Source organism: Lissotriton vulgaris, unplaced genomic scaffold (genome assembly GCF_964263255.1).
Source record: "Lissotriton vulgaris unplaced genomic scaffold, aLisVul1.2 SCAFFOLD_959, whole genome shotgun sequence".
In the NCBI taxonomy this organism is placed as follows: Eukaryota; Metazoa; Chordata; class Amphibia; order Caudata; family Salamandridae; genus Lissotriton; species Lissotriton vulgaris.
Genome location: NW_028250762.1, coordinates 241,769 through 254,472, shown reverse-complemented (window position 1 = coordinate 254,472; position 12,704 = coordinate 241,769). Strand labels below are relative to the sequence as shown.

The 12,704-nt window shown below is 42.4% G+C and overlaps 1 protein-coding gene across 1 annotated transcript in view; it reads left to right on the top strand.

Moving 5' to 3' along the window:
* DCUN1D1 (defective in cullin neddylation 1 domain containing 1) overlaps positions 1-12,704 on the top strand; it is a 126,610-nt gene that overhangs the window by 73,434 nt on the left and 40,472 nt on the right. Inside the window, exon 5 of the mRNA XM_086950651.1 lies at positions 2,529-2,611. Coding sequence (XP_086806777.1) covers positions 2,529-2,611 — 83 coding nt within the window. The remainder of the gene's footprint in view (positions 1-2,528; positions 2,612-12,704) is intronic.

Genomic DNA, 12,704 nt, shown 5'->3' with positions numbered 1-12,704 from the left:
ATTGATTTTCATTTGCAAATTAAAATTTGTTGCACGGCTAGGCATCAAAACTTTATAGTACCCATCAAGGTCTATATCGTATTTGTTCTTTATACTTGCTCCCTAAGGACCATTGTTCTATACAAGTATCACATCAGAGGCAGAAGTACAGTTTAATGAGCGGTGTCGGTTGCAATCTGGTACAGTGCACCTATTACAGAAAATGCACCATCTCAGGGCAGACACAGCCTCCCTTATCCTGAGACTAAACACTAGTGAAAGGTTAAGCGGCTGTTTGCAGCAGATCAGTCTTCAACAGTGCAGGCATCTCTCCTACACATCATATGGAGGACAGAGTCCCTCCATTTGCAGGCACGTGCACTGACTGCACCTTCTTGGAGGTGGGGCTGGAAGGTTCAATGGACTAACTTTCTCCCCTTTTTAAGGGCCTTTCAGTCAGTACACTTTCTTGCTGCCTCTGTGCCCACAACCATATGACGCAGGCACAGAGGGTTCCCCTTAGCTAGGCTCCCATGCTAAGGAGGGAACGTCCCCTTAAGAGAGCGCCAAAACTTTATGTGCGATGGTGCTATCGGTATCACAGAAGTGGCTGGACAAGCCTCTGTGGCCCCTTTAATACTACATTTCCCATCGGTCACAAAACACTAACACGCTCACCTGTTGAGTCCCTGGGGCACTGTATGTAAAACTGCTCCAAATCTTCTTTGACCCATTCTTCCGGGAATTTATTGGACCGAATTCCTACAGCACCCACCCACGGAAAGGAGATTGTGCCACTTTCTCTCCACGCCTGAGTCCGCTGGCTGTCAATTAATCATTCGAGCATAATGGCGTACTGCATTCACTGCAGTGCGGAAAGCAGACCCCTCATACCGCGCAGTGTATAACACTGCGCAGGCTCCATTTCTCTGCTTCCTGTCTTGAGCCTCTACCCCCTGTCTTGATAGTCAGCCCGGCAAATACATTAGACTTTTGGGCTGCAGTTCTAGTGAATGCCAGCATCACTGCAACAAAAAGCACAGTGAGTGTCACTGTGCATCAGGTGGCAGCCTAGGACCCCAGCAAGACAAAGTGTGTACATGTGATTTTCCTGGAAAAAAAATGATTTTTTTACCCTTAACGATTTCTTTCATTTTTGACATGTCTGGGGGATGAAAGTAAAGGGGGCGGTAGCCTGACGCCCTCAAAAAGAAACCGCCACAGCTAAAAACCTTTAACTGACTCATTGGAGGCAAGAATTGTCCTTTGGCATTATACCTCTACCTGATGGTGACAATACTACGCTTCTTTCGTCCTACCGACCAATATATGAGACACATTGGGTCACTGATTCACCCTCCCGATGCCCTCACTCAGTGCGCTCTCTATACTAGAACACTGTTATAAGCCTGCCACACACCCAAGGTCTACCTGAACACCTATGTAACGGGATCCATGACTTGTGCCGTTTTATTACCTGTTCACCTGACTGTATATTGATATGTTTTATGTATTTTGTTTTATTATTATCCTTTCATGTTAGTGACTACTACATTGCTCCCATTACCTCTGTTCTTTCCTACTGCCCCTACCTTGCCATTGTGAAGCGCTCTGATATCTGTAAGGATCTTGTTCGCGCTATATAAAACTTTGAATAAATAAATAAATAAATTACATTCCAATTTGTGCTCCTCTTGTACAGAGCATGCGGTAGCACAGGCATACACTACTTCTAAAAATTCGTGCTGCTCAAAAGACCGGCCATATTTCTAATTTAAGCAACATCTACCTTAATCCACCTTAATCTTTCAAGCAGCATTCAGATACAAATATGGAAGCAGAACTTTGAATAATGGTTATTGTAATCATAAATGTTGTGTTGTACAGATGCTCCATTTTAAAGCATCTTATGGGATTTACTTTTTTCACACAGGTGAACTCTCAACCTAACAAATACACTTAATCTCTGCAGGCAACCATAGTTTTAAAAACAACTTGCAGACCTTCTTGAATTACACACTTGGGCTATGGAATGTTCTCTCTTTTCGCTGTGCTTCAAAAACATATCAAGATTCACCTTGTTGCATTCCACCTTTTAATCACACCTTTAACTTTCAGAACCCTTACATCGCTCTTCCTCCACTTAATATACATGCTATTGATTTTCGAACACCCAACACTGTTATGAAATATTGCTCAATGAGCACTTATTCCTTGCTGTTAATGTATAGTGACCCTGTTACAGTATGAGCTAGAAGTTATTCATTAGTATGTTTCCTAAATCGAAGATTTAATGCCAAACTGTTCTTGGCATTGTATATTTGCTTTTCTCTCTGAGTTCTTAATGGATTGTTTTTAATTAAACTATTCCTGTTTTGCAATGTTCACTTGCTTTAATTCAGGATTATGCATTTGCTATTCCATTAGCAGAGTAGTATAGAAAGCTAACCGCACAAGTTGAGCTGTTAAGTTATCAAACAATTAAACATACTATCTTCTTAATTCTTGTTTTACGCATTTTGTTTGCGCGATACATTTATGTTTTGCAGATTTAGAAATGGCCATTGCCTACTGGAATTTAGTACTTAATGGAAGGTTCAAATTCCTCGATTTATGGAACAAATTTTTGCTGGTAAGTTTAAATCATATGCTCCGTATTGCTTTTATTTTGTTATTTAACTCTAAATTTCTCTAGCTTTTTGTACCCATTTAGTTGTTGGTGTTGTATGACATTTTGTCCTCCTGCAACAGCTTGTTGAAGTTATAAGGCAAAATATATTGTTGTAGGCACAAAGTGAAAGCATCTATTACCTATTTAGAACAACAGTGTAGGGCATATGGGTTCTTACTTCATTGAGGTGAACACTTTTACAGTACAGTCAAGAACTTGAAATATTGTCAGTTGCTATCCTTTATTTTACTTGCCTCCTGTATTTTAAAGTAGTCTTTTGCATAAAACATGTATATCTGTCCTTTTATATAAAGAAAACTTACTGCCTGTTTCAGCTATCCTCTGCTGGTGTACACGTCACTGTTTATTTACCTTTTTATGCTTGTACATGGGATTTTCCTGATAGTATCTCTCAAGGCAACTGGGAACAAGAATTCATGTAGTGCCTAAGTTACTGAACTTTTCTGTTTGGCTTGTTACATCATATAATTTGGGTATTTCCATTCACTGCAAAGGTATATACATATGCTAATAAATGCTAGACGTGCTACAACGCAATTGCGCTTCGCAGCAGCATCGATGGGTTTAGTACAGTGGGGACACTTGGACCTATAGAAATTTCTAAACCAGATATACTGTAGAGGGTAGTAAAGTAGTTATTGATAGTTAATAAATATGATTACAATTTACAAATCTATTGTAAAATTACAAGTTAATTAAATAAAATTAACGTGACAAACAGTGTAACTATTGTATATATTGTTACAGTAAGTTACTCAGAGCTAGATTCTTGTGGAATATGATTCTTATTATAATTTTATTATCAAAACCCAAAACGGAAATACAAATTCATCACGAAAATATCCATTTGATCAGTAAGCAAACTGCACTCTATTCAGCACAAATGCAAAGAAAATGATATGAAAACTTGAGCGTCTGATACAGAAACTAAAACATGTTAGTTTAAGTATGCACCATTCCTTACGTTTCATATGGAAGACAAACTGTAAGTTCCCTCTAGAGCAAAATGAAACTGATCAAAATCAACAACTACAGCTATAACGCCTACTCACGCACAGTGCTTCGAATATACACCTGTAATGTATATCATTAGTCATATGGCAAGAGGGTTACCTTGTTCATCACCCTAAGAAGAAATTATGCACCATGAAGTTTTAAAGAGCGAGGGCGATACATTTAAGTACCCTTCCTAATAATTATGGATTCTTACCACTCAATACAAATTTGTATCTGTTCATAGTCGGAGTCCTGCCTTATTAAGGAAGAGTTCCATCCAATGCATCTTTTCGATGTCCAGCTGGTGAGGCGCACAAAATGAGTTAATGATTTTTTGTGTGATTACATAACAGACAACTTTTTTTAGAGGCTAGCAAACGAACACAGAGCATTCTAACTTCGCTGGTAAACATGCTTGACTGGGGGAGGTTTTACACGAATCTGGAGCTCCATCTGCCTGAGTCAGCTAATACCCAGAGTATATCCTAGATCAGTATTCCCAGAATTAGTCTTCATCATTAAAAAAAATGTTTTGCCTTGTCTCTTCCTTAAACCATGGATAAGGAGTACCACTTTGCCACCTGAGCCAAATCTAAGCCCATTTGGGCGATCTTTAGACAATGGCATTCAGAAATGTGAATGTTGTCTTTTTCCACTTTAGGTTTGCTGTGTACACGTTTTTAAATAGATTTAGGTGCAGCAGTACATGCTCTAAAGTATGTCTTGAGAAATAGGGTCTTTCTAGCCCAGGAATAACTACAGAGCATAAACTCTAGGCTAGCCTTGTACTGGTTTTGAGGTAGACACAGTGACCGAAAGCTGATCACTGCACCCTACGAGCTATGTTTATAACCTCCTAGAAATAGCATCCAACCCATATGTTGATTGTAGTTAAAGTCAAATTGATACTACTGAGAGACCCAGTTCAGCAGTGGGGCCAATAGTTTAGTTTGTAATCTTATAGGAAACAAAATGGAGAGATTCATTTGTTAGTAATAGTTATGATGTTGATTTCCCACGCATCAAACTAGATCTTGAGATAGTTCTTTGTGAGAGAGTTATTGATGTACATGCGGTTTATTGCATTGTAATTGCACTTATATAGCGCTTACTACGCCAGACGAGGTGTCCAAGCTCTTTTTCGGCGAGTAGCAGGCTACTCCGGGACCCATCGAGGATTAGTGTTGAATTAGTATAGTGAAACATGCAAGTAAATTTTAAGTGGTGGATAGGTTAGTCAGTTATTTGGATTCGGAAAGATAGCAGAAGGATAGAAGAGAGGAAAAAAATGTTGTATTTATATAGCGCTTGTTACCCTGATGGGGTGTTGAAGCACGCTACTCCAGAAACCCATAAAGGATTAGTGCTGAATTAGTAGGGTGAAGTATGAAAGTAAAATGGGTGGTGGATATTAGTCAGTTATTTGGTGTGAAAAGGCAAGCGAAAGGATAAAGGGAAAGAAAGGTTTGCATTCATGTAGCACCTGTTACCCCTGATGGGTGTTGAAGCGCTTTTCTGGTGATTAGGACGCGACTCCGGAACCCATAAAGGATTTGTGTTGAAAATTAGTATAGTGAAATACGAAGTAATTTGAATGGTGGATATGTTATTCAGTTTTTTAGATAGAGAAGGGCAGGTTGCGGGATAGAAGAGGGAAAGAGGTTTGTATTTATATAGCGTTTGCTACCCCTTGATGGGTTTTTGAAGAGCTGTATTGGCGAGTAGCACACTTCTCTGGAACCCATAAGGATTAGTGTTGAATTAGTTTGGTGAAACATGAAAGTAATTTGAGTGGTGGATATGTTAGTCAATTTCAACAAGCTTTATTCGAATTGAATGAACAAATTCATAAAAGCATACAAGATAAAAAATAAAATCACATTAAAAACAAACAGCGATTATATTCATGATGTAGTCACTATTTGTACTATACAAATAAAAATATTAATGGAATAAGATTTGGTAAAAATTCATCATTTTTTTTTTTAAAGGATTATTAAATCTTTATAAACAGACCTTTACACATTGCGAGGGTAATCAAGTTAAATGGTCTTTCTAAACCTCAGAATTGCTTTCAGGAGGGAAGTTACCGTACTAATGGTGTACTCATCGTCTAAAGTTTTTACCTTATTGTAAGCCTCTCTGGATGATCTTAAGCCCCATGAAACAAGTAGGGGTTTCAACAATTTCCTCCTTGGATGAGTATAGAAGGAGCAAAAGAGGATACAATGAATGTTCGATTGAGTAGACACCTCATTGCAAGGACAAGTTCTTTTTTCCCTCGACCAGTCATTGCACTGCAGTAAGGTTACAAGCCTGTAGAATATTTCCAGTCGGAAGAAAGTGAGAAGAATGCGATGATAAAAAGGTTCCTCTAGCAAAAGATACCGCTGGATGCCCTGATATAGAGTTACCACATCGTGATTCACAACAGTTTTCTTTGCCCTTTGTTCCTTCCATCTTTTGGAATCAAGATGTTCTCGGAGGGATTTTTTTAAAGCAGATCTTGACAAAGACTCAATTTTTGATATAGGTAAACCATTTAATGTTCTTGACTCCATCAGATGCCAGGCAGTCCTCTATTATATCTCTATTAAGAGTCGTGGAAGGATTAGTCCAGACATTATGCCAGAGTAAAACCGGGGCAGATTTTATAATGTCCGAAACGTGCTGTAGGGCCACTTCCGCGTGCAACACATAGGTTGATGTACTCTTTGGGACGGCCAATAGGTATCGCAGAAACGTGTTCTCGATTCGTTGGATGGACTCCACTGAGTCGCAACCCCAGATACCCGCCCCATAGGTTCCGATTGAGACACATTTAGCCTTAAATATTTGCAGCAACTCCCTGACTGGCCTGCTCTTTAACTTTTTGGCAAAATTTAAAAGTGCGCCTGTTGCTCTAGTGAGTGTTAAAGCCCCTAGCGTTTACCGCAGGCTTCCATGAGCCCTGTCTTTGAAAATGTACCCCCAAATAGCAAAAAGTGTCCGCGAGCGCCACCCGCCTGTCGTCCAATGTAATCAAACATGGTCCTCTGCGTTTGTTTGGCCCGCATGACATGGTAAAAGTCTTTGAAACGTTTACACATAAACCCCTTAATTTCATAAAATGTGAGAATTTTTGCACTACTTTTTGGAGGCCCACCCTTGTCTGCGAGAGAATAGCCGCATCATCGGCATAAAGGAGTATGGGAATGGGGTTCCCTTATACTTTGGGATAATCATGGTATTTATCAGTGAGGGAAGATCCCACGTTATTTATATATAAATTAAAAAACAGGGGTGCAAGTATGCACCCCTGTCTTACTCCTCTATGAATGCGAAAAAAATCTGAACATTACCCCAGTCTACCGTGTCTTACACGGGCACCTGCCCGATTGTCCTGATTAACCCAATCGAATGCAGAACTGAGGTCTTCAAATGTTATGTACAAATTGTTTTTTTTTGGAATGAATATATTTAGATATTATTAATGATAAGTTTAGGCCCTGCTCGACTGTCCCTCTTCCTCTCCTAAACCCATATTGTAGATTAGATAATATCTGTTGATCTTCCAACCAGTCCTGGATTCGAGCAAGAATGATCCTGCCTGCTATCTTCATAAGGCCATCAAGGAGGGATATTGGGCGATAGCAAACAGGATCATTCCTGTCCCCCTTTTTGTAAATCTGGATCACCGCCGCCTCTGAGCAGGTGGGGATAAAGCCGAATTTATTTGAAGAGTTCAGGACTCTAGTGTGAATTGGCACCCAGAGGTCCGGTAGGTATTTAAAGACATCAATGGGAACAGATTCAGGGCCTGGGGCCTTAGCCGCTGGACTTTCTGCTAAAGCCTTATACACTTCTTCCAACTGAAACTGTATATCCAGTGAGAAGGAAGTGCATAATTCCTCATTGATAGATATTTCAGAGGGGGATCCTTCTAAGGGGACTAAGTTGCTATAGAGGGCCTGAAAATGGTTCACCCATTCCTGTGATGAAATGGCATTGTCTATCCAGGGACCTTGACGGTCTTGGAAAAAAGGGGCATTTACCGCCTTCCAGAAAGCAGTGTTATCCTTTAACTTTAGCTTTTAGTTTTAACTCTTTCTTCCTAGTTGTCAAGGAACTGTGATATGTGCGCCTTGCTGCTTGGACGTTTAGTCTGGATTGCGATGGGGAATGCAGGGCTTTTTTAAGTGCTGCAAGTGCCCTAGTACAATTCGCATCGAACCAACTGGGGGAGCCCTTAACTTTATTACGTGGGGTTCTAACTAGAAGCTGTTTTATGGAGGAGCAGATTTTCATAAAGGATCCAAGAATAAGATGGGGATCCTCCTCCGATGTCAAACAGATGTTAATTTCCTCTTGGGTATTAGTGACCAGATTTTTTAGGAAATTCGCCGGTATGACCTTCTCCCATTTAATACAAAACCCATTTTTTTGGGAAAGAATGGGATTCAGGTCCTAATTAGCGAGGTTTTTTTGACATGAGTTAGCATACTAAAGGTTAAGAGTTACAGAAATGGGGAAGTGATCACTCAAACCAGTGAGGACGGTCTCCCATTTAGTCACCAGCGAGGCATAACGCATTGAGAAAACAGTAAAGTCAATAATTGATTTTGCCCCTCTCCCATTAAAAGTGGGACTAAATATTTTTTGGGGACTGCATAGCTCATTTATGAAGCCTAAGGAGAAGTCAGCTAGTATGTTATTAAGTAAATATCCTAACTTAGTATGAGAAAAGTGGCTCATGAGCCCCTGATTATCTTCCTCCATACCACACACACACCTAGGGCCAGATGTAGGAGCCCTAATACCGGTTGGAAACGGCCGATTTCGGCCGTTTCCGACCGGTATTAGGGTTTTCAGATGTAGGGGGCTGAAAAATACAGAATCGGTATATATACCGATTCTGTAATTACAAATGTAGGTGGCACAGTTTACAGTGCCACAGGCCCTTAAGAGTCGGTATTTTACCACACAATCCTATTGTGTGGTAAAATACCGAATTCAGGTGTGAATGCACATCTGTGCATGCACACCTGTGCAATGTGACACACAGACATGCCCTTAGGGCATGTATGTGTGCCACATTGCACACAAGCCTGTACTTGGGGTGCTAGAGGGTGTCAAAGTGACACCCCTTGCAGGATTCGGTATTTACCGATTCTGTAAATACAGAATCGGTATTTCCCATTGATTCCTATGGGCTTCTAAGCCCATAGGAATCAATGGGAAATACCGATTCTGTATTTACAGAATCGGTAAATACCGAATTTTACAGATTCGGTAATTCAGATTTTAAAATTACCTACATCTGCCCCCTTCCCATTTACAGACTCTTAAATACCGAATCGGTAAAATTCGGTATTTAAGAGTCTGTAAATGGGAATTACCTACATCTAGCCCCTAGTGAGCTCCGGGGGCAAAGGAAACTATTAAAATCTCCTACCCACATCAGAAGCATATCTGCTGACAGACTTTCTTCTATCTTGGTCAGGGCTTTTGAGAGTGTTTTAATAACATTCTCTACTTGCACTGTGGGGATGTTGTTATAGAGATTTACTATAACGAAGTTTTTTAAAGGACCCCATGATGTAATTAAAATTTGATAATCGTTATTGTCAGTGACCCTTTTAAGCACGGAGGGACCAGTGGTAATTGAGGTGTACAAGGATAGACCTCCCTTATGTCTACCTCTTCTACTTGGTAGTGCCAGAGTAGAGTAAGTTTTATAACCTAGGAGATGGAGCTCTTCAGTTGCACATGTTTCCTGGAGGCATATGATGGAATGGGTCATGGTCAATGTTTTCCAACTTACGTCGTTAATTTTTGCTGCAAGACCCGCTACATTCCAAGTTATAACACTTGCAGGGTTTTCGAAAATGGGCAAAAGATTTGGTTCACTCGGTAACAGAGAGGGAGATTCAAGGTTACATGTTTGTGGGGAGGGAGGGGTCGACACCATAGAGTCAATAACAGCTTAACCGTTTGTAGGTAATTGATCATGTGGGTTATTGGTTCGGTTCTGCAAAGGTGTCTTAGGGCAGTCACCAAGTCAATCTACTCCGTCTAATCCTGTTATGGGAGCAAATCTATTGGCTACTGGGACTAAATAGTTACACGCCCCTTGAGGTGCCTGGTAGGGGTATTTCGGGGTATGTTGGGTGAGCATTAAGGACCTAGGGTAAAAATAATATAGTTGGCGGATCTGTATCCCCAGGTTTCCAGATTCCTGATACCAATCACTTAGACACTTAGTAACCCTGTGGTCTTTAAAATTAATTATTACCACGTCGCCTTTAGTGTCCTTTGGTCTCTGGCCCAGCCATTTAACTCTCCTCACAAGCAGGATATCCCCGTTGATATTGGGAGGTAAGGGTCTGTTAATTTTTAGCCAATAATTGACTTTGTTTTTAAGACTCCTATAATCTTCAAACTGCCCTGATGTTAATTTGGGGACCCCAATCAGCACAGCAACGTATGGAGCTGATTCAGGAGGGAGATTGATTTGTATGTTCAGGTGAGTACTGGAACCACTCTGTGTGTGAGACCTTGAATTATTACTATAATGGGAAGTGGCTGTTGCGTTTTGGCTTCCCTCAGTACCCTCTGTCCTTTTACAATTCCCTCTAGTGGGGACAGTCTCAGGTCGCACAGTCCCTGTTCCCTTTTCCCCAGCACTCTCTAGCCCCAATGGGCGCTTCATTGGGGTTAGAGCCTGAATGATCTCCACCGGCATTTGTGAGTGCTGTGCAGTTTTATTATTTACACTGGTGTTATTGGGATTTGAGTGCCCTTTCCCTTTTTTCATAAGAGTATTTTTTTCCCTCCCTGTTATCAATTGTGGTTCCTTACTGTGATTTTTACCTAATGAGGGGTACTGGTGATGCTTTCTTGCAGGTATTGTTTTTATAAGTATTTTTTATGAGCTACCTAGTCTGGTCTGCGTTCATCTGTGTTGTAGCTTCCAACTCCCCCAATTTCTCAGTTATAATTTTTAACCTGTGTGCAATGGGTAATATGAGGGATTTAACTTAGTGGTCAAAGTTCCCAATCAGTTCTTTCATAAAGGGAGGAGGCAATACTTGATTTTCCAACCCAATTTTCCCAGGCGGTGGGGGAGTTTTCAACGGGCTTTCGGACGTCCTCAGGGAAATTTGCGTTTTTTATGGAAATTTAGCACTTCTGCCTTGTAGGATGCCCCCCCTTCGTTTTCTTTTTTTATTTCTGGAGGTCTGGTCCTGTTTCACAGTTGGAGGTGTAGATGTTAGTAGGTACACCATGGATATCTCCTCAGATGAGACTTCCAATGGTATTTCTACCTGCGAAGGATCTTTAGTAAGTTCAGTCGATTTATCCTGGTCCCTTAGCTGGAATGGAATGCTAGTATAACCTTCATAGGTTTGGCCCCCGCCCTGTACTAGTGGGGAAGTTGCTACATTAATCATCCCCAGGGAGGAACGCTTATTGCACATAGAAGAAGACCGGGATAATCTAGTAGGCAGGAGCTGTGGCTCCACGGGGACACTAACAGTATTAAGTTGCGTATCTGTTGAGGGGTAAGTACCTGGAAGTGATAGAAAGGATGGAGCAAGATATGAATCTTGGGAATTATTTGTAGTCATGGATATGTTAACTGATGGGTAAGGGGGAGACGTCTCTCTGTATGTTCGATGGGGTTTACCACCACTCCAATAGTCTTTTGGAGCATGCGGTCAATAGCCGTTAGAGTGGGCAAGGTAGATTTAGACTTTTTCTTTGTGAGTAAGGCAGGCATTGTACTATACTTTGAGACTAAGCTATCCCACTGATTTTATGAGCAATAAGGATGGTCAACAGTACAATTTCGCGTGTGGCAAGTAATAGTTCGTGGTAATGCTTACTGAGTTCTGCAGATTAATCCGAGGAAGTCCTGTCGCGAGGGCAAGGGGGGGGGGGGCAGCCCAGCCTCCTTAGGCCCCCGAACGGCCACAAAACTTCCCCGCCCTTGACCCGGGCTTCACCCGGGCTACTCCCGCGTGCGTCCCGCGGCGCGGGAGAAGCGCTGCTCTTTTAGTGCGCCTCTGGGCGCGTCGAATGAGCTGGTGGGCGGGACTAGAAGGGGGTTGTGGGGGCTGTAGTCCCCCCGCTCAGCGGCCGCGTTTGATAGGCGGTGGCGGGGGGGACCGAGTGCCCAGATGGTAGTCCTTCAATGCCGAGGCAGAATAAGAGTGTGTAAGATTCCCAGCAGATGGTACACAAAAGAAAGCTCCAACAGGGTTCCGGTTTAGTAAAGGGCTCCCGCTCCCTCAGCGGAGCGCTGCTGTTTTTGTGCGCCTCCGGGCGCGTCGAATGAGCTGGTGGGCAGGACTAGGAGGGGGTTTTGGGGGCTGTAGTCCCCCCCCCCCCCCCCCCCCCCCCCCCGCTCAGCGGCCACGCTTGATAGGCGGCGGCGGGGGGGACCGAGTGCCCAGATGGTAGTCCTTCAATGCCCAGGCGGAATACGAGTGTGTAAGATCTCCAGCAGATGGTACACAAAAGACAGCTCCAACAGGGTTCCGGTTTAGTAAAGGGCTCCTTCTCCCTCAGCGGAGCGCTGCTGTTTTTGTTCGTCTCCGGGCGCGTCAAATGAGCTGGTGGGCGGGACTAGGTGGGGGTTGTGGGGGCTGTAGTCCCCCGCTCAGCGGCCGCGTTTGATAGGCGGCGGTGGGGGGGACCGAGTGCCCAGATGGTAGTCCTTCAATGCCCAGGCGGAATAAGAGTGTGTAAGATCCCCAGCAGATGGTACACAAAAGAAAGCTCCAACAGGGTTCCGGTTTAGTAAAGGGCTCCCGTTATTTGGATTGAGATGGGTTGGGGAGGGGTAGAAAAGGGATAAAGGTTTGCATTTCTATAGCGCTTGTAACCATGATGGGGTGTTGAAACGCTTTATTGGCGAGAAGCATGCTACTCTGGAACCCATAAAGGAGTAGTGGTGAATTAGTATAATGGAATTTGGGAAGTGAACATGTTAGTCTGTTATTTTGATTGAAAAGGATACTGGAGGGATAGAGTGAAGGATTTTTTTTATGTC